Genomic DNA, 22,152 nt, shown 5'->3' on the forward strand with positions numbered 1-22,152 from the left:
GCTCCGCACCCCATGCCATATAAATTGTCGCATGAATGATTCCAAAGTTTTAAAAAACGGTGGTCAGAGGTGGAATGGCAAATTTGTGAAGTAATATAGGATGCGTGGCAGCACCACCATTTTTGGTAGCGCAATTCTGCCCATAACTGCTAGCGGTAAAGTAGACCAGAAAGACATCTGCGCTCTAAGCGCTGTAACAGCACGGGTCAGGTCCCCTCCAGGAGGTCCTGTTGCAACGATTCTGCACATACACAGAACTATGCGCAGGAAACCAGCACCTCGGTGTATTGTGGTGTACCAAAAAACCCACCTCAGTGCCCAGAATCCCAATCCGACTAGCAATAGTGTCTCATTCGTTCTCCGTACTACAGCGAAGCTACCAATGATTAGACAACCTAGAACATGCGACTTTGTTCCTCTCAGGAGTGGTGGGAAATAAGAACACTTTCGCTCAAACACTCATACTTGTCCACAACGTGAGTAAGCAGAGACATGGTATAGTTTAAAATGTTTATTTTAACTAACGTGCTCTATAATGCAGTACACGAGCCAATACTAGCAGCAAAATGCATAAGAACAATATAATCAGCATTGTTACAATTCTATAAAGCACAAAAGAGGAAATCATATTATAATGACAGTGGAAACAGGACTACAGCGCCTTTACCACCTTCCCTGTGCTAAGAGCTAGTTTATTATATTATAAAAGACCTCTAGGCTTTGTCATGGGGACCCCATACCTCCAAGATTAGATGCAATGAATCACATCCCAGAACAAGCACAGCTCTTCTTCGTTTGAAAGGTTTTCTTCAAGTGTCTCCTCATTCATGTAATGCTATATCAAAGACACTCGAATTTCAGCATTGCAGCTGTGTTTCATGTTATGTCTATGGGCGTGGGACTGACCAAAGTGAATCAACAGCGTACATTGTTTTTTGGCCTTGAACACGCTGTGCAGACGAAGAGCACAGTGTGTAGCTAGATATGTGAAAGGCATACAGTTCTTATGTAAAGAAGCGCAAGCAGAGTATTTACGAGAACAGAGCCATGTAGTGTTGTGTGCAAAAAGGGGCAGAATGGCGGCCAAGCTTATGCTAATTTAGCAATGTCTGCAGTTAATCCCCGTCCTCACTACAGTCCTAGGAGACCCTGTATATCAGGATCCCTAGGTAACGAAACGCCTCAGTCTGCCAGGGAACCTCCCTGCCATTTATGAGCAGGTGTGGGTCGGGAGTAGAGTCTGCAAAGGGATATAAGCATGACTTGTCCCAGTTCACCCTCAATCCCGACACTAAAGCTAACTGGAGGAGCGTGGCCTCAATCGCTCGATGCACTTGCCCCACATCTCTAAGATAGATCAGCAGGTCGTCTGCATATAAGGAGACAGCATATATACCGCCTCCGAGTGGGATTCCCCAGCCGTCCTGCGCAGAACGGAGCGCTACCGCCAGGGATTCGATGGCGAGTGCAAATAATAGTGGGGAGAGGGGGCAGTCCTGTCTCGTACCCTGCTCCACGGAGGCACTCCCTGAGACATATGGGCCCGTCTTGATCCTGGCCGTGGGACGCGTGTAAAGCAACTTAACCATACCCAGGAATACATCTCCCAAGCTGTAGCGTCACAGTGCCACGAACAGAAACTCCCACTCTAGAGTGTCAAAAGCTTTCCCAAGGTCTAACACCAGACACCCAGCTTGCGGCCAGTCCCTCCCTGAATAATGTGCCACGCGGGAGAAGCGGCGTAGGTTTAATGATGTACTGAGTGCCGGCACAAAACCATTCTGATCCGTATGTTCCAGCTGTGCAACTAGTGGAGCCAGCCTATTCTCTAGTATTTTAACGAGTATCTTATAATCAGAGTTAAGTAGTGCCAGTGGACGGTAAGACCCCCCATGAGTTCCGTGTGGCTTAGGTAGAGACACTAGCAGGGACTCACGCAACGAGTCTGGTAGAACGCCTGTCTCCTGTGCATTTTGATATACTCCAAGCAGGTGCGGCGCTAGTACCTGTTGGTAGGCCTTATAATATTTGGCCGGATAGCCATCTGGACCCGGGGCCTTGCCAGTAGCTAATGGCCAATTGCACCTCCGCCAGCGTGAGTGGTTTTCCTAATTCATCGCATTGGTCTGTCGTGACCTGCTGCAGGGGCAAAGGGACAAGGAGCGCATCTATGTCTGCCGGCGTCGTATAGTTGAGTGATTGGTATACTCTGGATCTGATAGAGACTACTAGCCGCAGATTCCTACACGTAGAATTATCCCCAGGCTTGAGACTGGATCCGGAAAACTTTTTTGCCCAGCATCCCTGCACGCCGGGGGACGGCATCACGCGACTCCGCCCAGGCGTCGTCCGCGCACGTGACGTCAGCGAGGTCACATAAGTCCCACCCCGGCGCGCCTAAGTCAGTTTTTTCCTTTTCCGCATGTAACGTGGATATGGTTTGTGCTCTGGGCCTGTTTAGGCCTTTCCCTTATGCTCTTGCTGCGTGTGTGGGAACAGTGTGCGAATGCCTTTGGGCTTTAAAATTTGTTCGCCGTGTGGCCGCATCATGTCGGTGACGGATCCTCACCCCATCTGTATGTGGTGTTTGGGGGAGCACCACGACGCCACTGATTGTGAGGCATGCCTGCAGATGAAGCCAAAATCCCGGCGTGAGCCCCGGATGAAACCTCTTTTGGCTCGTGTGTCCAGGTCGGCGGCGTCATCTCGTCTGGCCCCTGAGGAGGGTTCTCGGACCCGCGGCTTGCCTCGCTGACTTCTATCTTCTCCCAGGTCGCAAGTGCGCCGCTCACCTCTTGGTAAGTGTCGCAGTTTGTTCGAGAGGGTCGGGTTCCGGCCTGTCGGGGGCGTGGGCTCTGCGCGGGTGGTGCGGCCCCGCGTGTCTTCCCCTTATCCGCCGTTTCCCAGCGTGGGGGTGACCAGAGCCCAGATGGAGACATATGCGGCGGCTTTGCAGGCCTCGCTGGCTTCTCCTCCTCCCCCCTCCTGGGATGTCAGCGGATCCCTTGCAGTGTGCGGGGCCCTCTGTGGCGTCGCCGGCGGCTCCGGCGCCGACTGGTTCGGATCCAGGCTCAGAGGATGTATTGCCATTAGGGGGCAGCCCTTCCGGGGTCCCTCCTTTGGACCACGGCACCTCTGCTTCGTCAAAAACTCCCGCGGGAGTCCCTGTGGTGTTGCGGGAGGTCGCAGGGGCTCGGGTAACACCCCTGAGCCCCTCTCAGTCCTCGGGACAGGCAGCGGCCTTGTCCGAGGCAACGGCGGCTGCTGGGCCTGGCGGCGCCGCAGGGGTCGGCGGAGGGCCCTTCTCGCCCAAGCCCCTCTCGGTCCTCGGGACAGGCGGCGACATTGTCCGAGGCCGAGGTGACGCCGCTACGGCGCCGGCAGCTGCTGGCCCTGGCGGCGCCGCAGTGTTTGACGGAGGGCCCGTCTCGCACGGTCACGAGTCGCGGCTGGCGGGGGTCTCCTCATCCCTCCCCGGGCCCTTCTAGTCCCTCCGCGCAGGCGGCTGCCTCGTCGGAGGTCAGGTCGGCGCCGTCCCTTCGCCACCCCGGCTCTGGTCCAGCTCCGGTCTCCTGCGCCGTGTTCTGTGTTGGAGGTCGCCCCGGCGTCTCCTCCGGCGCCGGTCGGCGACTGTGTCCTGCCTCAGGTTGCGGACTTTTCGGCCCCGGACCGACGTCGGGTCGTTGACTCGTCTTCGGACGCCTCCTCTTCTCCAGAGGTTCGGCAGTTGCTGGTGTCATCCTCGCCGGAGACGGGCCGCCGTGTCGTGGCTTTTTCCCCGACGTCGTCTAAGGGCGGCTCCTCGCTGTCTCCACGGCCGCGGTCTTCGCCGGAGGAGCCGCAAGTCCCCCACTCTTAGGTTGCTCTTCCTTCCTTTCGGCCTTGGCCCTTCCTTCCTCCGGTTGGATTGGGGGATGGCCACCTTAGCTTGAAGCAGTCCCCTAACGAGGAGCTGCTTCCCCTCCGCGGGGCGCTACGGAGGCGGGTGCGGCTTTCGCCCGCGCTGTTTCCACGGCTGTGGGAATTTTGCGCATGGGTGATCCAGCTACCCATTTTCCCGCAGATCATCTTCTGGAGGTTCTCCATCAGGGCTCCGGTGGTAGGGAACTGTTGCTTCCCTTTGAGGGTTCACTCCACTCATCTCTCTTGGGGACTCGGGGCCGTCCCGCCACGGGGGACCCGGTGCCCCAGCACCTTCTGCACCGCCACCATCCGGCGCCACGTGATCCGGTGTGCCTTTCTCTTCACCCTTTGACCAGAGGCCCCCTTTTGCAGTCTGCCTTTCCTATTTTGCTGCTGCTGTTGTCTCCCTCTTCACGGGAGGCCCGCTCGCTGGACTCCTAGGGGCGCAATATGTTTGTCTCAACCAGTGCGGCTCTGCGGGCCCTTAACACACTGTGTGTTTTGGCTAGGGCCACTTCTTGCTTGTGGAACTCGACGGAGTCCCTTATGTCTGCTGCTTCTCAGGAGGGTGCCTGTGTGGATTTGAGACATCATGTCTTGGATGGTCGGGAGCTGGCGACGTTTATCCTTCGCTCCGGACATCTCGGAAGTGCTGGGTCGTGCCATGGCTTCTCCGGTTGCCCTTCGTCGCCATGCCTGGCTTCGGGACAGTGTGTTCCCGGAGAATGTTCGAGAACGGCTGGTGGACCTTCCCTTCAATGGTGCTCTTTTGTTCCATGCCCCTGCGGACTCCGCCATCCAGAGGTTCATGGCGGGGCTTTGTCCTCCTCCTCCTCCTGCTCCCCCTCCTCAGTGACCTGCGTGTTGCTATGGTTCTTGGAGCTGTTCTTCTGTTGGGGCGGGTCGCCCCGGTTGTCTGGCTGAGGTTGTAGTTCTGTTGGCTGCTGGCCAGCCCCTTTTTGACTCTGTGTTTTTCCTTTGGGTTTTTTACACCATGCTGGGCCTGAGATTGGGCCTTCTGCGTTTTTTCCCTCTGGCTGCTTGATAGGCCTCCTGCGGGGTTTTTTGCCGCAGGTCTCTTTTGTTGTCCTCTGCTGCGTAAGTTTCTTCCTAAGAGGTTCCCATGTCTTGGGATATGACATGCCCCATGTGGGGCAGGGTTGGCTGTTATATAGCCCTGGTATGTTCTGGGGAGTTGTGGTCGCCTGCGGGCTTCTGCTCTTCGTGGCGTTATGGTATGTTGCGGATGCAACCTTCTTCTTCGTGTTTTTGCTTGAGTGTTCGTTCTGTGGTGTCCCTGGCGGTGCTTGCCATTGCTGCCCTCTTGCTCTTTCTGCATCGTTGTGCCTTCTTGGGGCTTTAGTGGGACTGTCATCCTGCCTTCTCCGCTGCTTCCAGTGGGCCTTGCACTCGGGTTTACCTCTTCTCCCTGTGGGGGGTATGGTCCCTGACTTCTGGACCCTCTTGCGGGCGCAGTTTGTCCCTGCGGGCGTTGGACGATTCTCCTGACTGACCTTGAGTTCCCCTTTTTGGCTTCTGCCTGCTTCTTGCTGCCGGCGCCATCCTGTCTGGGATTGCCTTTGCTCTGCCTCTTCTCCTTGGAGTCTCTAGGTTGCTCTTCTCCTTCGGTGCTCCTTTCCTGTCCTTGGCCTTGGGCGGAGGTTTTGTTGCCTCACGTGGGCGTGGGGTGTTTGGCCTCTTTGCACCTTGCCTTGTTTCCTCTGCTGAGTGAGGACAGGCTATCTTCTTCTTCCTCTTCTCTTCATTTCCCTTTGCCTGGGGGATGGGGCTCCTCGTCCTGTTTTTGGACTCAGCCCTGTGTGGTCCTCTCTTCTGCCCAGGTGGATGGGGTCCTCTCGCAGACCCTCCTTCCCCATGGGTATGGCTAGGGTATCTATTCTACGTGAAGGAATCTGCGGCTAGTAGTCTCTATGAGGTGTACGAGTTACTTACCTTCGGTAACGATGTATCTGGTAGAGACGATTCTAGCCGCAGATTCCTTCACAGCCCGCCCTTCCGCCCCGTTCTGCAAGGACTTGTGGTTTGGTCTTTTGCACTCGCTTCCCTGTGGGTGGCTGTGTCTTCTAAGAGTGCATTCTTTCTCTCTTTCTGTCGGGCTGTCCCTTTTTTCCTTCCTGTTGTTACATGGGCGGATAGGTTTGTTGGTACTTCTGGCTCTTTGCGATCCTTGAGGTTGGAGTCTTTTGGCTGTGCCTCTGCCCATGTTCCTAATGGAGGTTGTCGCATTCTGTGATGGGGCTGTCTTGGAGTTTTGTCGTTCCCTGTGTGTCCCCAACTGGTTCCCCTTCCTTGTCCTTGGTTTGGGTTGTAGTCCTGTTGCATGTTATCGTGACATTTTTACATATGTCCCTTGTCTCCGGTGGGGGGGGGGGCTGTCTCTGTACTGGCAGGATTGCTACTTTGTTCTTTATTCTTTCCCTGCCTTTGGGTACTGCAGTGCCGGGCACTGCTTTTTATGGTGTTGGTCCTCACCATTCCTTTTTCTGTTCTTTCGCACACTGTTCCTATACTCTTACAGTTTTGTCTGCCTGCTCTGCGTTGTGGCGGGGAAAAGTTCTCCGAAGAAAACTGACGTAGGCACGCCGGGGTGGGACTTATGTGACCTCGCTGACGTCACGTGCGCGGGCGAAGCCTGGGCGGAGTCGCGTGATGCCGTCCCCCCGGCACGCAGGGATGCTGGCCAAAAAAGTTTCCCGGATCCAGTCTCACGCCTGGGGATAATTCTACGTAAAGGAATCTGTGGTTAGAATCGTCTCTACCAGATACATCATTACCGAAGGTAAGTAACTCGTACTATAATGCCCGGTGAACTCATCATGGATGTCATGTTGAGCAGTGAGTAGCTCTCCCTCCGCAGACCGAAGCCTCAGTATAGGAGTCTGCGCGTCTACGCCGAGTGCTTCATGTCCTGGTGGCTAGGTGCCAGCTATGGAGCCCAATCTACAGCCCCCCCCCCCCCCACAAATGCCATGGGCCATCCCATATCACAGGGCCAATAACACATGTATCGTGCGCAATGCATAATTGTCACGATGGCACTCAGCTTCCCCAACTGATACTTGCGTGGCCTTGAACTGCATCACAGTTTTACATCAAATCGTCCGCAGTCCGCGGTGTCACATCTGGGAGCGACAGTGAGTCGTCGTGAAGCGGCCACCAAGCGTGTGAGCCGTCCTCACTGAGCGATCGCTTCGATGAGGCATCAGTGTCCCTGTTACTCCGGAGTTCACCCATGTCCGCAACCGCTTGCAGCACGTCACTCCTCTCGCGAAGCACATGGTCACGATCGGGGGCCGCCGCCAACTGCATTGGTGTCCCTGCCTCACGCTGTCAACGCCTGCTGCGTCGTCTTCTTCGAGTGCCCGTCCGAGGGCCCATGGCTCCGTCTCTTTGGCTCGACGAGGCGTGATGACCCTTGGATTCAAGCCATTCCCATGCGTCGTCCTCCACGTCGAAAAAATGCATGGAGCCATCCGCCACCACCACAGGTGACATTCTAGTCTTTTTCCCTTTGTACGTGTAATAATTGATGTGGTACAGTGAGTGCAGATCTGGGCTATTAAGGAGACATAAAGGCTGGCCCTTAGAATTAACATCTAGCTGCAGTTAATGCGGAGTAAGTTTTTCAAAGAATTGTCTATTACTTTAACTTTCAAATTTGCGCTACAAAATCTCTGACTCACTTAATTGTGCTTAATAGTGTATTTAATAATAAAAAGTGAAAATACAGCTAACAAGTACTCCCTTTCATCCATAGCTTCACATAAAAAACATGTTTTACAATCATTTCATCCAAAACTACTGCCTCTATTTGTAACTTGAACTTTTGTCTTCACAGGTTCCTATAGAGAAGAAAAGAAAGTATGTTACTATTCGGAAACTAGCGAGAGATGTATCTAGTGATCCAGGTACGTCTTTCCTGCATTGTTCTTGGCTTGGGGGTCCTTAGGAGAATGGACAGGAACCCCCTAAGATATCCCAAATTAGAACTTCTGCATTAACCTGTATACAAATCAGATGGCTGTCTCTCTACCCGGTTAAAACGTTGCTAATAAACTGTGAAAACTAAAACATAAAAATCAAAAAAACTTACTATCTTTTGAATATTTGTTATTTTTAATATTAAAAAAAAAGAGTATTATTAGGCAATAACATCGCTACAATTACAATTTTGTTGTCAAACTGCACTGGAGACAAAATGGAAAATTGTGCGAGTTATAGTTTTTATTGTGTGTTTTTGATTGTGCTTCGAGTCATAACTAATGAATTTCAGTGTTTTTTCTGTTGTAATTTTTACCCATAACTGTACTTTTGCTCTGGTTTTTTAGGTGCCTTTCTTCGGTTTTGTGTTAACCACAGCTTCACTTTAACTTGTTTTTTTAGGTCTCGCGCCTAGCGGTGCACTGCATAGCAGTGCACGCGCGGCGTGAGACATTTAGTAGGTGAAAAACGGGGAATCGAAGCTGACCTAGGAATCGCACACGCTCGTGCGTGTGCGATTCCTTTTGTGCTACGCGATTGGCCTTTGCGTGCGTCTTTTTGTAAAAGACTGTATGCAATTGGCCAAAGGCGGGCGCATTGCTCCACCCATGGCCTATTACGCGCTTGGTGCGCGTAATAGACACCAATAGGCCATGGCTCGCAGTGGCGTGTGCGCACCACTCGCGGGCTTCTTTCCCTGCCGCTTGTTAAACTTACAGTTCTAGTTTTTGGCAGAATTGTGCACTGGCATACAGTTCCAAGCATGCGCACTGCTAATTGAAGGTGTCGTCGCGTGCCATAAGCCCACTTAGTAGAGGTTCAGTTTGCATTCCCTTGGACAGGTAACAGGCGTGTTCTACCATTATCTCTTGTAGGGTGATAGCAGCAATCTGTTAAATTGTAGTGCACATTTACGAAGAGGCATCTCTTGACGCTGTTGACAAATAACTGATATTTATTGTTACCCCCCAACTCGATGGTGCTCCATTTAGAGACTACAGGAGGGTGGTGTGAGAGGCCTTGCTAGGATTCAAACCTGTGACCATTGTGTCAAACAAACACCCCTGCTGTGAATGTATTAGCTCACTGAGTCTCCAGGACCTGCTACCTTTTCTTTGTGTTTTCCGGGTCAGAGGGAGAATGCTCTCTATTGACTAACCTTGCCCCTTACATCTCTCCCTTGACACTTGACACTGACGCAGCAGATGAAGCAGTGAGGGGCCCGTCCCCTTTTGTTATTTACTTCTTGGCTCCTCGAGGTGAAAAAAGGATCTGCAGACAACGGCACCTGCGTGGGTGGGGCTCTGTTTGCTCACTGTGGTAGTCGGTGCAATTGGGCTCGTGATGGATTGTGTGTGACCAGCCAGCTGTGTAACCAGGTGCCCTGCCTGCAACTCTCGCGCGCTAGCACGTTACGTACACTCTGTGCCACTGTGCGTCGTGCCGTCACCTTTAAAGCAGGATGGATGGGGGTGGCCTGGCTGTGTGATGGGCCCGCAGGGGGGACGCTCTGCAACTGTCGGTTCAAGCGTCCTTCTGTTAACAGACCTGCTATCCCCCATGGAGATGGAAGCCTGGACAGAGCTTTAAGTGGGATGAAAAAAACATTCTCTCAAATGGGCGTGGTCAATGTAATTAAGGGCGTGTCTTAAAAGCAGTAAACTAAGCATGTCTGCTCAGTATAATGTGCCACCACCCGACTGGTATCTTGCTGTTTGTCATTGCAACCAGACATATGATACAGCAAGAAACAATATACCTACATCAAACCAGGATTACTGGCTTTGTCAATGGTTGTTAGTTGCATAAGATAAATAAGCAACAACTATGACTTTGTTGTATATAATATTGAAAATGTTTCAGTTCTGAAATGATTAGACTGAAATTACTTTTAGCCAGTCTCTTTGGAGTTGCCTCAAAGGTAGCGGAGGGTGGTACTGCTGCAGAGTTCAGATTTTCTTTTGGCACCCTGAGGGTGAGGGCAAACATGGAGGGCCTGAATGGGAGCCGACTCGGCACCTGCTTTTTAGAACTGCCAGTGATGGGCAGCGGCGGAACCCTGCCCACTTAACGCCCTGAGTCTGGTCCTCTCAAGGTTCTGTCAGTCAGTGATCTGAGTCCCTGTACTTTTACCGCACGAGTTTGACGTTTTCATATACCTACCTGCATCTCTTTATGGCATATGATCAGTGTATTCTGGATTAGCCTGTACTGCGTGGATAGCCCCGGCTCTTACATTTTAGTAATTTACATCCCACATTAAGTTCAGCCTTCTATATTGGTTGATGCTACACAACATTTATTATTTCAAATCGCATCTTAGAACGGTTTACTGTTAAAATTCAGTTTCCTTCACCGTTCAGTATTTCAACAAATTCTCACATGCGGTGTGTGCATGTTCAATATCAGAGTCAGAATACCGAGGTTACTGAATATATAGGATAAAAAAAATCGAAAAAAATATCGACAGGTAAGTCTTGATTTTCTATACCTATCTCTACGTATATGTACCTACGAGGTACCTATATCTCAAGTTAGGCATAATTAATTTATACTTCCCTATATACACTTATCGTTCCCATATTTTGGCCCTCGATATTCTTGTACCTCATTATTCTTTATGTAGATATATTCAGCAGGGCAGTCGCGCATGCTGTGCCTTGTATGTATTGTAACAAACAACAAGGTGATGGATGGAATGCTTGCAATAATCTTTCAATTGATTGGAGCATTAACACCCACTTGCCACTCTAGACAGAGGCCTGCCTTATGCAAATCAGTACCGACCCAGCTCCTCTTGGGAACAGTCTTTCCTGAACTGCCAGCAGACTTTACATCTCTGGCAATAACTAAGTGCTCAGATATTTCCTTGTATGGTTTGCTTTACGTTTTTGCTAGTATATGATGGTTTTTAGCTTACCAGCCTGGCAGTATGTCAATATTTATATTTGCCCTTCTGTGCTGTACTTTATATGTGTGGCAATGCCCTTGCATGTTCTGCCTCAATGCACACCAGTATCTCTTCATACATGTCCATGTGTGATGTGCTTTACATTTGTGGCAGTAGTTCAGCGTTCATGCATGCCCTTGCATGTGCTGCTTCACGCTATTGGGTGTCTCTGAATGTTTATACATGTCCATGCATGTTGTGCCTCTTGTTGATTATACTTTAGTATTTATACTTGTCCTTTCATGCTGTGGCTTACAAAGCCCTGTGTTTATGCATGCTCTTTCATGATGTTTTACGTTTGTGGCCGTAATTCAGGGTTTATACATGTCCTTTCATATTCTGATTTACATATCTCGGTCTTCGTACATGTCCTTTTATGTTGCTTTTTACATATATCCTTGTGTTTGTATGTTCTTGCATGTGATGGCTTGTATATCTCAATGTTTTTTAATGCCCTTTCGTGCATAGTATATTTGTGGTAGTATCTCAGTGATTATTCATATCCTTGCTTGTTGTGCGTTACTTATCTCAGTGGTTATACATGTCCAGCCTCACATTGGTGGTCGTATCTGAATGTGAATACACGTTCTTTCATATTGTCTTGAGTTTCCGACAGTATTTCAGTGTTTATACACGCCCTTCCATGTTGTGTCTTACAATTATTGGTTGTATTTGTATGTTTATACATGTCCTTGTAAGTTCTGCCTCACCTTCGGGTCAGTACCTCAATGCTCACCATACATTCTTGCTTGCTATGCCATATTTCATGTGCAGCATATCAGTTTTTATGCTTATTCTGGCATGCTGTGCCTTACACCCTTGGTAGTACTTCAGTGCTCATTTATGTTGTTGTATGGTATGCTTTACCTTTGGTTTGGGTTAAGATATCGAGGTTTTCATTGTCCTTGCATGTTCTATAATGTTAACATGGCAGTATGCCATTATTTCTACATAACTTTGTATACCATGACCGCATATTTGTGTAAGTGTCCTTGCATGTTCTGCCTTACGTGCATAGTACACACATCTTGTACGACATACTTTACTTCTGTGACAGTATCTCAATGTTTATACATGTCCTTTTCATGTAGTGGCTTACATTTCTGGCATAATCTCAGTTTCTATATGTATTTGCATGTTCTGTCTCACATACGTGTCAGTATCTCAGCGTTTACCCATATTTTTGCAGGTTCTGCCTCACGGTATTGGTTGTGTCATTATTTTAGACCTGTACTTTCATCTTGTGGTTTATATTTCTGACAGATACTCAGTGTTTCTGCAAGTCTTTGTATGTTTTCCTTCACATGCGTGGTGTAGCCGTATCTCAGGGCTCATACGTATCCTTGCTTGTTAAGCCCTACATTCTTAGCTTACTCGTTGTTTATACATGTCCTTGCTATTTGGGCCTTGCATTTGTGGTACTCTTTCAGTATCTCTGTGCCATACGTGCTCAACAGAATCCCAATCTTCACACGTCATTGCATGAGGTGCCATACAGGTGTGATCCTGGGCAACCACTGTATAACACCCCCCCCCCACCTCCGTTTCTCCTATATGCCAACATTTAGGTGTTGAGGAGGGAATTCTCTTTGCTTCATGCACGACACAAGAACATGCGTTCATGTATTCACAATGACATGCAACTTAGATAATCCTAATGTAAACACGTGCCCCGTCTTGAACGTGTCCCTTTAAGGTTTTCTTGGCAGCGCCTTGGGGTATAAAACCCCTCTCTTCCCGAGCTCCATATGCACGTCTGTGTTGTGGCGATATATACTTTTTCAGACCGATGCAATAGTGCCAATATCGGCAACAGTAGTCTGTTTACATGCAGCACAATACATCAATAAACCACACAACACCTTGTTAGTGGAGAAAATTGCTGCAGGTTTATTTGCATAACAAATATGCCAACATGGTGGGTTATCTTACGGGCGATCCCAGGGCAGGCCAACCCTTATGCCGCCTGCCCGTCTGATGAGCCAAATTACACCGTGGCCGTCGCCAATCGGTGTTTACCAATTCTTGGGAGGAGCCACCCCTCCCATCAGTGGACCACCAGTCCACTCCCTTACTCATGCCCCCCAAAAAGGTGGGCGGAGCGTTCCAGGCAGCCCCCGGTTGCTCAGACCCACAACTGCCCGTAGGACTAACGGGGCGCCGTAGTTCTTCCAGGGGACAACGCTAAGACATCCCTGGGTATCCTTGGCTTAGCACCATACTGTGCTGCTGCATGAAGTACCCCTTGGTAACTTGCAGACTCTGGATCGCCCTGTAACTCCTCCACAGCTCTGGGGGTGGCCACCGTCACAACCAGGGCCCCCCACCAAGGTAGGCCTCTTTCCTTACAACATGCTGATACCGGGACTTCTCCCAGGTCCAGCCAAAACAAGTGTTAGCCCATACAGGACCGGAGGCCAGCATGCCCCTTCAGGACAGGTGCCCCCATCCTTTCTAAACTCCCCGTGGATTTTTGACTGATATGACCTGAAACCAATAATTAGGTGTTGGTTCAGTGTTAACATTGCCTGGCTGAAGAGCAATACCTTTGACAAGCCACTCCTGCCAGGAAATGCCAATGCGGGTGGAGGTAAGAGTTGACAAGCCCGCCTTGCTCCCTCTTTCACTCAGTTATCGGAGTCTAGCACTAGTCGGAGTATGTCCATCGTATTCCGTCAGTCACCACCCTGTGTGAAGCCTTGCCCTGCCCAAACTTCTGCTAGTCTACCAGGGAGCAGACAGGACAGAGTGAACCAGAGGGAAACCAAAGTATAAATACATCTCTTTTTTTAATACTGGGAATGCCAAGTGTTCTTCTAATACTTTGTAGCCCAATTGAGTTTAACCCAGGCGTTTCCCCCAGACATATGGACCATATCGCCCTAGTTGGAAGGCAACTTCCACAACCTGCATAGCTGCCAGCCAAGGCTGAAGGGCGGGAGAAATTACACGTTCTAGTTACTCAAATCAATGGTACCCGTTTCATCGAACTCAAGGACGGGATACTAAGTGAACTTACTAGGATCTGCACCTGTAACCAGAGGTCGCACCCACAAGCCCCTCTAAGTTCTGCCGCTCCACCTGCCTGTGAACGTGAATCCCAGGGCAGACCTCAGGCATCTAACCCAGCCGGGCCATGCCTGAGCTAAAACACTTCTGAAAGGCATGACAACAGGCTAACCACCAACATTGCATTCTGAATGTTCGCTGACAACTGCCAAGAAAAATACGCATAACTGAAGCAACTGGTACCATGCCATCAAATTATCAATGTAACCTTCTATGACTGCAAAATGTGCTCTTGTGGTTGTCCGTATTAGTGCTCCCTCCCATCCATATCAGCCCTAACCAGGCAACCCGCACCCTCTTGGCACTGGCACACTCCCGCCCCAGCAGACAGAAAGTGCCTGTTCGTGTCTAGCCCCTAACCTTACGTTACGTTTATCACTGACGGTATACCAGGGTATGATGTCACTCAGCTAACTCTACTGCCGAGTGCACGTTGCCTATTCCGTGTCTGGCTGCAAAGTTTGATGACATTGCCAGCCCCAGTCCCGGGCGCAAATAGAAGCTTTACATGAGCTGGTGCTATTGATGGTGCACATAGCCTGTAGAAAGTGAAAGTAATTCCCTTACCCACAACCATTGGCTCTCCATGGTTCAATACCTTCCTGCTAATAATGGTTTCCTTGAAGAATGACAAGACAAATCTATGTTCTGCAATGGCGGGACTGCAAGATTTAATGAGTTTCTTGAAGGACACCTAGTTCACACCCACAAAATTACCACTTATCGCCGTGTTGCATGAGCATGGGCAACCTGTCATAGTATCCAAACGCAACCAAAAAGTCTAACCGTACCATGAACAGTAACCCCAACTGGCCCTGAAGCGAGACAAACAATGCTAGGGCAACTCAGCAGCCTCCCTCCGACTTTCATGCTGGTTATATGCTCAACAGATTGGCAGCTGATAGCTCCGTCCCCCATGTGACCCCTGCTTGCCAACTTAGCCAGGGGGGTGGGCCTTCAGGACTACTTAGCATGCACCATTCTACCAGTTCCTAAAAGACCTTTGTCATGCTGCCTTGCCTAATGATTCTGGCCCTTCACTAGAGGCTCTCGCTTCGGCCTTGGTTCAAAACAAATTGCCAGGAACATTGCTTAGCAGAGTGTGCTGCAAGGTTCTGCCTCCTCATCCATCGCATCCAGTTATGTAATCGAACACTCATCAGCCACCTACAACAAGCAGGACGAGGACTCCAAGTGTCACCTCAGGAATCACAGCCACAACGCTGGGAGCGGACGCGCTCACCCCAACCTACTGATGCACAGACCGCTTGCATACTGTTCACAGTATGGCTGAGACAAGAGAGGCTGTTAATTTAAAGCCCTTTTAGATGAACGTTAGACAGACCCGACAGGGAGAATCATGTGAATTGAGGTAGGGACCACCACACCCGCCTGTGAATCAGCCCCGGTGTATTTTGTCATGACCCCTACTAAGCCCTTAGAGATCACCATCAACAACCTGCAGTGGCCAGGTGGCCGGCATCCAGCTGGGCCTTCAAATCCCATTTACTCTCCAACTCGTTGCCGCCTGGCGGCACTCCCTGCTTCAGGTGTCTTGTTGCCACCACAACTCGCCCCTCTCTCTTGACCCGTAGAAAATTACATCGCTGAAAATGTGTGGTCACCTCTCATCGGGGGTCGGTGGAACGTATAACATGTGTCCCGAATGTACAATATACGTGATGGTTTGCCGGCGTATAGGAATCAGAACCTAATAGTAACTGTGCATGGATCTAGTATTCAAAACTGTGACCTATAGATTATGCATGGTGCTTTGCAGCACAGCTTGGCCCATCTTATCAACCTTACAAACCCTGAAGGCAAGCCTATGCTGGTTACCCTCAGATCCTAGCCGTGCACGCCTTAACCCAGGGAGTTCCCTTACTAACGGAGCATTTGTCCACACTGAACTGACATCTGCATCGCCCTTCCGAATAACAATATATGTGCTTAATGCTAGCCGGATTTACCGCTAAGTGTCCCAGGTCAAGCAATGCTATATCCCACCCCATTATCTACTATCTCTGACCGCAAGTGAAAGGATAATGTATTCAACAACCCAATGTAAACTAAAATTGCAAGCAGCACTTGTCAGGAGACATTCAACATCTGTCATTGAAGCGCAGCAAATGTGGCAATCGAACTTAGAGAGCTGACACGCCTCTATTTCCCTTGAACTCCAAGTATGACAAATGAAGCAATCCAGGGAACCCCCCCCCTCCCCTCCCCCCCTCCTCCAAGGCTAGAAGGTTGGCTTGGGCAGGAGGTAAGCTGACTGTAACCGACAAACCAAATCCTACCACAGGAAAGCACACAGTTGCTGCGAAAATGTGTACCCTTACCTTCAACAGGAGCCAACAAAAGACCGTCATGATAGCCCTAGTGGTATCGGTTCAACTGCCTCACTCATAAAAATATCGGGCACTCAAAGTAAAGCCCCCCTCCTGTATACTCATGCAAAGCTGTTAGGTTGGAACTGGGCAGCGTGCCCACAATCAGTTAATGTCATTTTGGGTCGAACAAATGACTGTTCTGCCGTTACTAATGGAGTCTTGGGGCAGACCTAGAACCCGGTGATCCTGGGGTTGCACGCTGTGTTTCAAATAGATAGACATACTGCACGGTTCAAGTATGTCAAGAGTGTATCACTGTGGCTTTATGTGGCAGGGGAGAAATATGTATGGGTCCCTCCCCCTGGAGTATTGACTACCCAATAGTGAATTCAATATAATATAAGTCTCTGTTGTTCCTTCACTGTCTTGTTAATACCTGAGACTACCCTTACGTGGAGTTACTCTCATGCGCACATGCTGCCCAGGTATGGCGCGATGCACATGATCGCCAGGTGTGTCGCAGGTTGACCCAATCAGATGCTTAGGCACGGGTGTACTGTGGGAACCCTCCCCTGAGGGCAGACCACTAGCATCTAAGTACTTAGCGCATGCAAATAACTGCTCCAGCCCCAAATTAAGGCCGAGCTGGCCGCCACACTCGCCAGCTCCCGCTAGGAGCCCCCCCAGTTGGCTTGGAGCCCCTAAAACCCAGACCTCCCTTACACCACTGCATTATCCACAGCGGGCTGCCATATTCCACACTGGTAAGCCTGGGCAAACTCTGGCAGTCCTTTGCTTCCCCAAGTATATTTACATTTGCTGTTGTTCATCGCATGGTAAAACATCCGCAACGCATGACCACCAGAAGAGCATGTAGATCCGGGCGGCGGATATAATTGCTTAAAGAACCAAAGGCTGGGTAAAGAGCTTGACACTGAAATATCTTTCCCGTGAGAGGCATAGTACTGTTCATGCATACCACATACTGCTTATAATTATATATTTGCCAATCTTCCCTTCCCTAACCTTTCTTGATGTCATCCCAATCACCAAGCTCATTACGAAAGGTAAACCATTTTAACGATGAGTCCACATCTTTGCTGACACTGAAACGCACACCCCATCGCATTAATCTGGGATTGGCAGCAAGATGACAGACATAACATCAACACCATATATATAGTCGAGTTAACCGCCGAATGTGAAGAGAAACGCACGCGGCCTCCCAAGGGACACAGCACACCTCAAATCATTCCAAGACCGCAAAACATAACCGGGGTGCAGGGCAGGAGCATATTGCACCCGCTACCCATGCTCATTATTTGGGGAATCGGGAACACAAAATTAATGACCAGTGTTGCAAACCGAGTGGGTAACTGTGCCGAAAGCACCCAAGGCCTCCCCCAGGGCAAAGCTGGTCCTCTTACCAGGAAACGCGCCTTGCTTTGCAGGCCGAGACATCTTGTGCGTGCTTGCACACCGTGACCACACATAAGTGATGCACCCGGTGTCCCCTCTTGTGTCCCTGCAACCATAAAACCTCATGTAAACCTGCCCCTGGTGACACCCCATGAGTACCTGCACCCGGGTCCCCCTGTGCTTGAGGGAGCTATTCTGTGCTTAGGTGATGTGCCTCCAGACTGGTAATTTGCTGTTTCTGTCATTGCATGCGGATATATGATCCAGCAAGAACAACATACCCGACACGTCAGGGTTGTTGGCTTTGTCAATGGTTGTTAGTTTCATAAGATAAATAAGCAGCAACTGAGCTTGTAAATAATATTGCAAACGTTCACTTGAGCGCGCTGACAGACAATATTGCTTATGATGCAGCAAGTACATCATCCCTGCCATGAACATTGTTTTTTTTCCCGTTTACATTGTAAGCTGCAATGCTGCATTTGCCTTTGGCCTCCGGGCAGCCTTGACAGTACAGAGGCTATGGCATCAAAGCAAGACCAGGGCACGGGTGGCAGGGAAACAAATGCCTTTAAGTTGCACATGAAGGAGGCAACATTTCTTCCCCGCCCACTCCCGGCAGCAGGAGTGCCCGCCCTTCGGATTCCTAATCATCCACGATCCAAGCGATGTGTGTAAGACTAGATCAAGTGTGTAAAATGTTGAAATGGGCCAAAATAGAGGTGTATAAACAGTTTAATGAAAGGTGTACTTAATACTTTGAGTTATATACCGAAGAAGGTCCCTGGATACCCCTATGATTGAACACCAGATAGAAATTGGTGTGGTGCCTTCCCTTGTTGAAATCTACGCTCCGTGCCATATGGCCATGCATAATTTTCACACTGGGCTGCTTAAATTAAAGCGTGGGACTGTTTTAAGACCGTGTCTTGTGGCACCATTACAATCAAATGGAATAAAAAACCCCCAAAAAAAACACTGAGTCGGTAGCCTCACAGGCCTGACTCTTTTTGAAATATCCGCTCCACACAATGAGCGAACGCGTAGATAATAAGGAGGCAAAAACGTACCTGTCACACTGGACTGCATAATGAAGTTGCATTAGTGGCTCCTATTTGGTTTCAAGATGCATGCATAAATAAACCTTGGGTGTGCGCTTGATTGCAACAAATATTTGCAGGGTATAATCAGGGCTGACCGTATGTCAGGATCTTGTGATTTCTCACAGGAAACAAGGGGTTGTCACATGGTCAGCGCTCTGACTCCCATTGATGGCTGGTCTCATGCGGCCATAGCTTTGCATCAAGGTATACCCAGGAACTGTGGACAATACTGTCACCTAATTTGTTACCCTGTCTGTATGTGCGAGAATGAAAGTAAAACCAGCGCGGTGCTCGTGAAACATGCGCCGCGCTGGTAAAGTATGTTCACAGTTAATAAAATTTTTTAAAAAATTACAGTTTGATGAGGCGGGGCAAATGCGGATCTGTGTCTATTCTTGTTACAAACGCGAATTCATGTGGGGACATTAACCACTACTGGGCCCAAGCCGCAATTATCGGCAATTAGAAAGAATGGCAAATAGTGTGGATGATTAGGAGGGTAGGTCAATTGACAGTCAGCAACAGGGATGCCTTCAAAGGTTGATTGCACGTCACACTTCTGAAACACTTCAGGCACAAACCTCCCGGAAGACGATCGGCCCCTCTGCTCAGTTACCCTGCTTGTCCCCAACGTCCCGGATCACCCAACGCAGTGGCGCCATCTTGGGAACACGAGAGAACCCATTGGCCATAAAACAAGGGATGTGTTAAGAACCTTGACGTAAAAACGGGGGATGGGGCCAGCCTCGAGACCGCGTGCGTGCTGGTGACCCTGCCAGCCGCCCACAGCCAACCCGTGGCCACCAACGCTTCAGGAATGAACTGCACCCGCAACCGCACCGATACCCCGTGAATCCCGAGGCTACCCATGCCTCCATGCTCGAGTTTGGACGCTGGCCCCCGGGCAGACAGGTACTTCTGCTTCTGACTCTTATTTGCCAAAACCCCTTGTCGCCACTCTATGATCCCCTTACAACGCCGGGCCGGGGGTTTGCCGAGGCAGGACCAGTGGGCCCCCACTCACCCACAAATGCCAAGGACATATTCCTTTGTGGGACCACAGGATGTTGAACCCACATCAATGCTAGTCCCTGCTTCCCTTGCGTTCAAGTCCGCAACTCTTGCCGTCAGGCCACAATATCTCAAACGAACCCAGGTCCCCCGGATGGTACAATGGTCCGGCAACCATAGCCACCGGGGCGGCACGGCCCCAACTCCGCGTGTCGAATGCGGCACAACCCACGCTGCCAACACACTGCCCCCCCTTCACATAACACACTGGTACCCGAGCACCCAGGACAGCCACAGGCTCCAACCGTTACGTTACACTGGGGCGCATTCATTTTTTGTAGGCAGAGGTAGAGGCAGTGATTTGCCCAGAATCACAGGTGTCGGGCCGACAACGAGACTAAACATGGTTCCCTGCTCCAAAGTAGGCAGTTCCGGCCATTATGTCACAATCTCTCCCCTCAGACCGTAAACATTTGCAGTGCAGTTGCCCTTACAAGTCCAGGGTGCCGCAACACCAGGAAGCCGGGACCAGAATCCCAAATGGGGGAAAATAGGAGGGAGGATGATAAAACCCGGCAATGGCCCTTCCTGGCCCGCACTCACCGCAAACAAAGTTGGACACGACGATGACAATACCGGCGGCACTGGACAGCGTACACAGAGATGACACAAAGAGGCGAGACGGGCAGCGGACAAGAGGCTGCTCAGTGGGCGGGGCACAGTATATGTACCCCTGTCCCCCCTCCCACTACCGAAAGTGGCCAGCCGGAAGTCTCCCTGGTTCCACGCTCAGGGAAACTAGGAGGTCGACTCCAGTGCCTTCCTGTGGCACTGAGGTGGCCGCCCTGATGAGGGGCCACTGCGTGGCCCCCCGGGCAGCCTTGACAGAGAAGCGTTTCCAGGCGAAAGTGCTCCCTGTGACCTTGAATTTGTAAAGTGTGGGGGCGGGGTGCTCTGTCTATGCATGCTTTAGAAATGTGCATGTCCTGCCTCTCCCCATGGGTGCAGTGGGATTGTTGACACAGGAGGAACATGTAAATGTATGGCTTGGAGCGCTATATCGTGGGCGTTTCTCAACACTGAGCCAGTGCTTCGAGGGGCCTATATAGCACGGTACTCCCTTTTTCTATTGTTTATTGAAGGCGGCCAGATGCGTCAGATCTGATCTATGTACCATTAGGTCGGACTGTAAAAAGACAAAATTGGATTGCCTCCTAATTTGACCTACTTAATATTCATTAATAATAATTAATTAATATTAAAATTGCAGCTCAGGCCAATTAACCACAATCACACGGATATTGACCTCCAAGAATCAGCATGCCACCATGTCTGTCATTTATTTTCAACTTATTTTTTAAATGCAACCCTTTTGTTTTAAAGGAAGCTGGCATGCATTTAAATAAAGTTTGTTCAAGAGGTTTGTGTGGTCCCCTGGACCACTGCCTACTCTAACAAACTTAATTTTTTACATTCACAAAGTGCATGTCCTGCCTCTCCCCATGGGTGCAGTGGGATTGTTGACACAGGAGGAACATGTAAATGTATGGCTTGGAGCGCTATATCGTGGGCGTTTCTCAACACTGAGCCAGCGCTTCGAGGGGCCTATATAGCACGGTACTCCCTTTTTCTATTGTTTATTGAAGGCGGCCAGATGCGTCAGTGGGATATACCTGTTGCAAGAATCTATAGGTCAAAGGTTCAAATTCAGGGATCGCCAACGCAAATTTATATACTTTCATGATAAATAAAAAAGAAGCTCTTTTAGGTTGGGTAATAGGACCATTGTAAGTACTATGCAGGCTGTGAGAGCACGTGGTAAATAACACAATTCACATGTAAAAAATAAATAACAAAAACTACTTATAAATAAAACACGATTTTCAGTAAAGTGCAGGCGGAGGCAAAAAGTGGTGCATGTACGCGCACAGTCTCTGCAAAAACATCAAGGGCCGAATGTGTACTGCTTGCGAAAATCTGGCGGCAATTTGTGACCAGTAAATATTTTTATGATCTGATCTATGTACCATTAGGTCGGACTGTAAAAAGACAAAATTGGATTGCCTCCTAATTTGACCTACTTAATATTCATTAATAATAATTAATTAATATTAAAATTGCAGCTCAGGCCAATTAACCACAATCACACGGATAGTGACCTCCAAGAATCAGCATGCCACCATGTCTGTCATTTATTTTCAACTTATTTTTTAAATGCAACCCTTTTGTTTTAAAGGAAGCTGGCATGCATTTAAATAAAGTTTGTTCAAGAGGTTTGTGTGGTCCCCTGGACCACTGCCTACTCTAACAAACTTAATTTTTTACATTCACAAAGTAGCTGTCCCGGCGGAATCCTTGCTTT

General features: G+C 49.7%; 1 protein-coding gene across 3 annotated transcripts in view; it reads left to right on the forward strand.

The window, feature by feature from the left end:
- The window catches only part of PRKDC (protein kinase, DNA-activated, catalytic subunit), a 2,754,228-nt gene that overhangs the window by 1,139,527 nt on the left and 1,592,549 nt on the right, over positions 1-22,152 (forward strand). For all 3 annotated transcript variants that reach the window (XM_085605657.1, XM_085605658.1, XM_085605659.1), the window contains one exon: positions 7,763-7,832. In XM_085605657.1, the coding sequence (XP_085461783.1) occupies positions 7,763-7,832 (70 nt within the window). The remainder of the gene's footprint in view (positions 1-7,762; positions 7,833-22,152) is intronic.

This window comes from Triturus cristatus, chromosome 5_1 (assembly GCF_964204655.1).
Source record: "Triturus cristatus chromosome 5_1, aTriCri1.1, whole genome shotgun sequence".
Taxonomy (NCBI): Eukaryota; Metazoa; Chordata; class Amphibia; order Caudata; family Salamandridae; genus Triturus; species Triturus cristatus.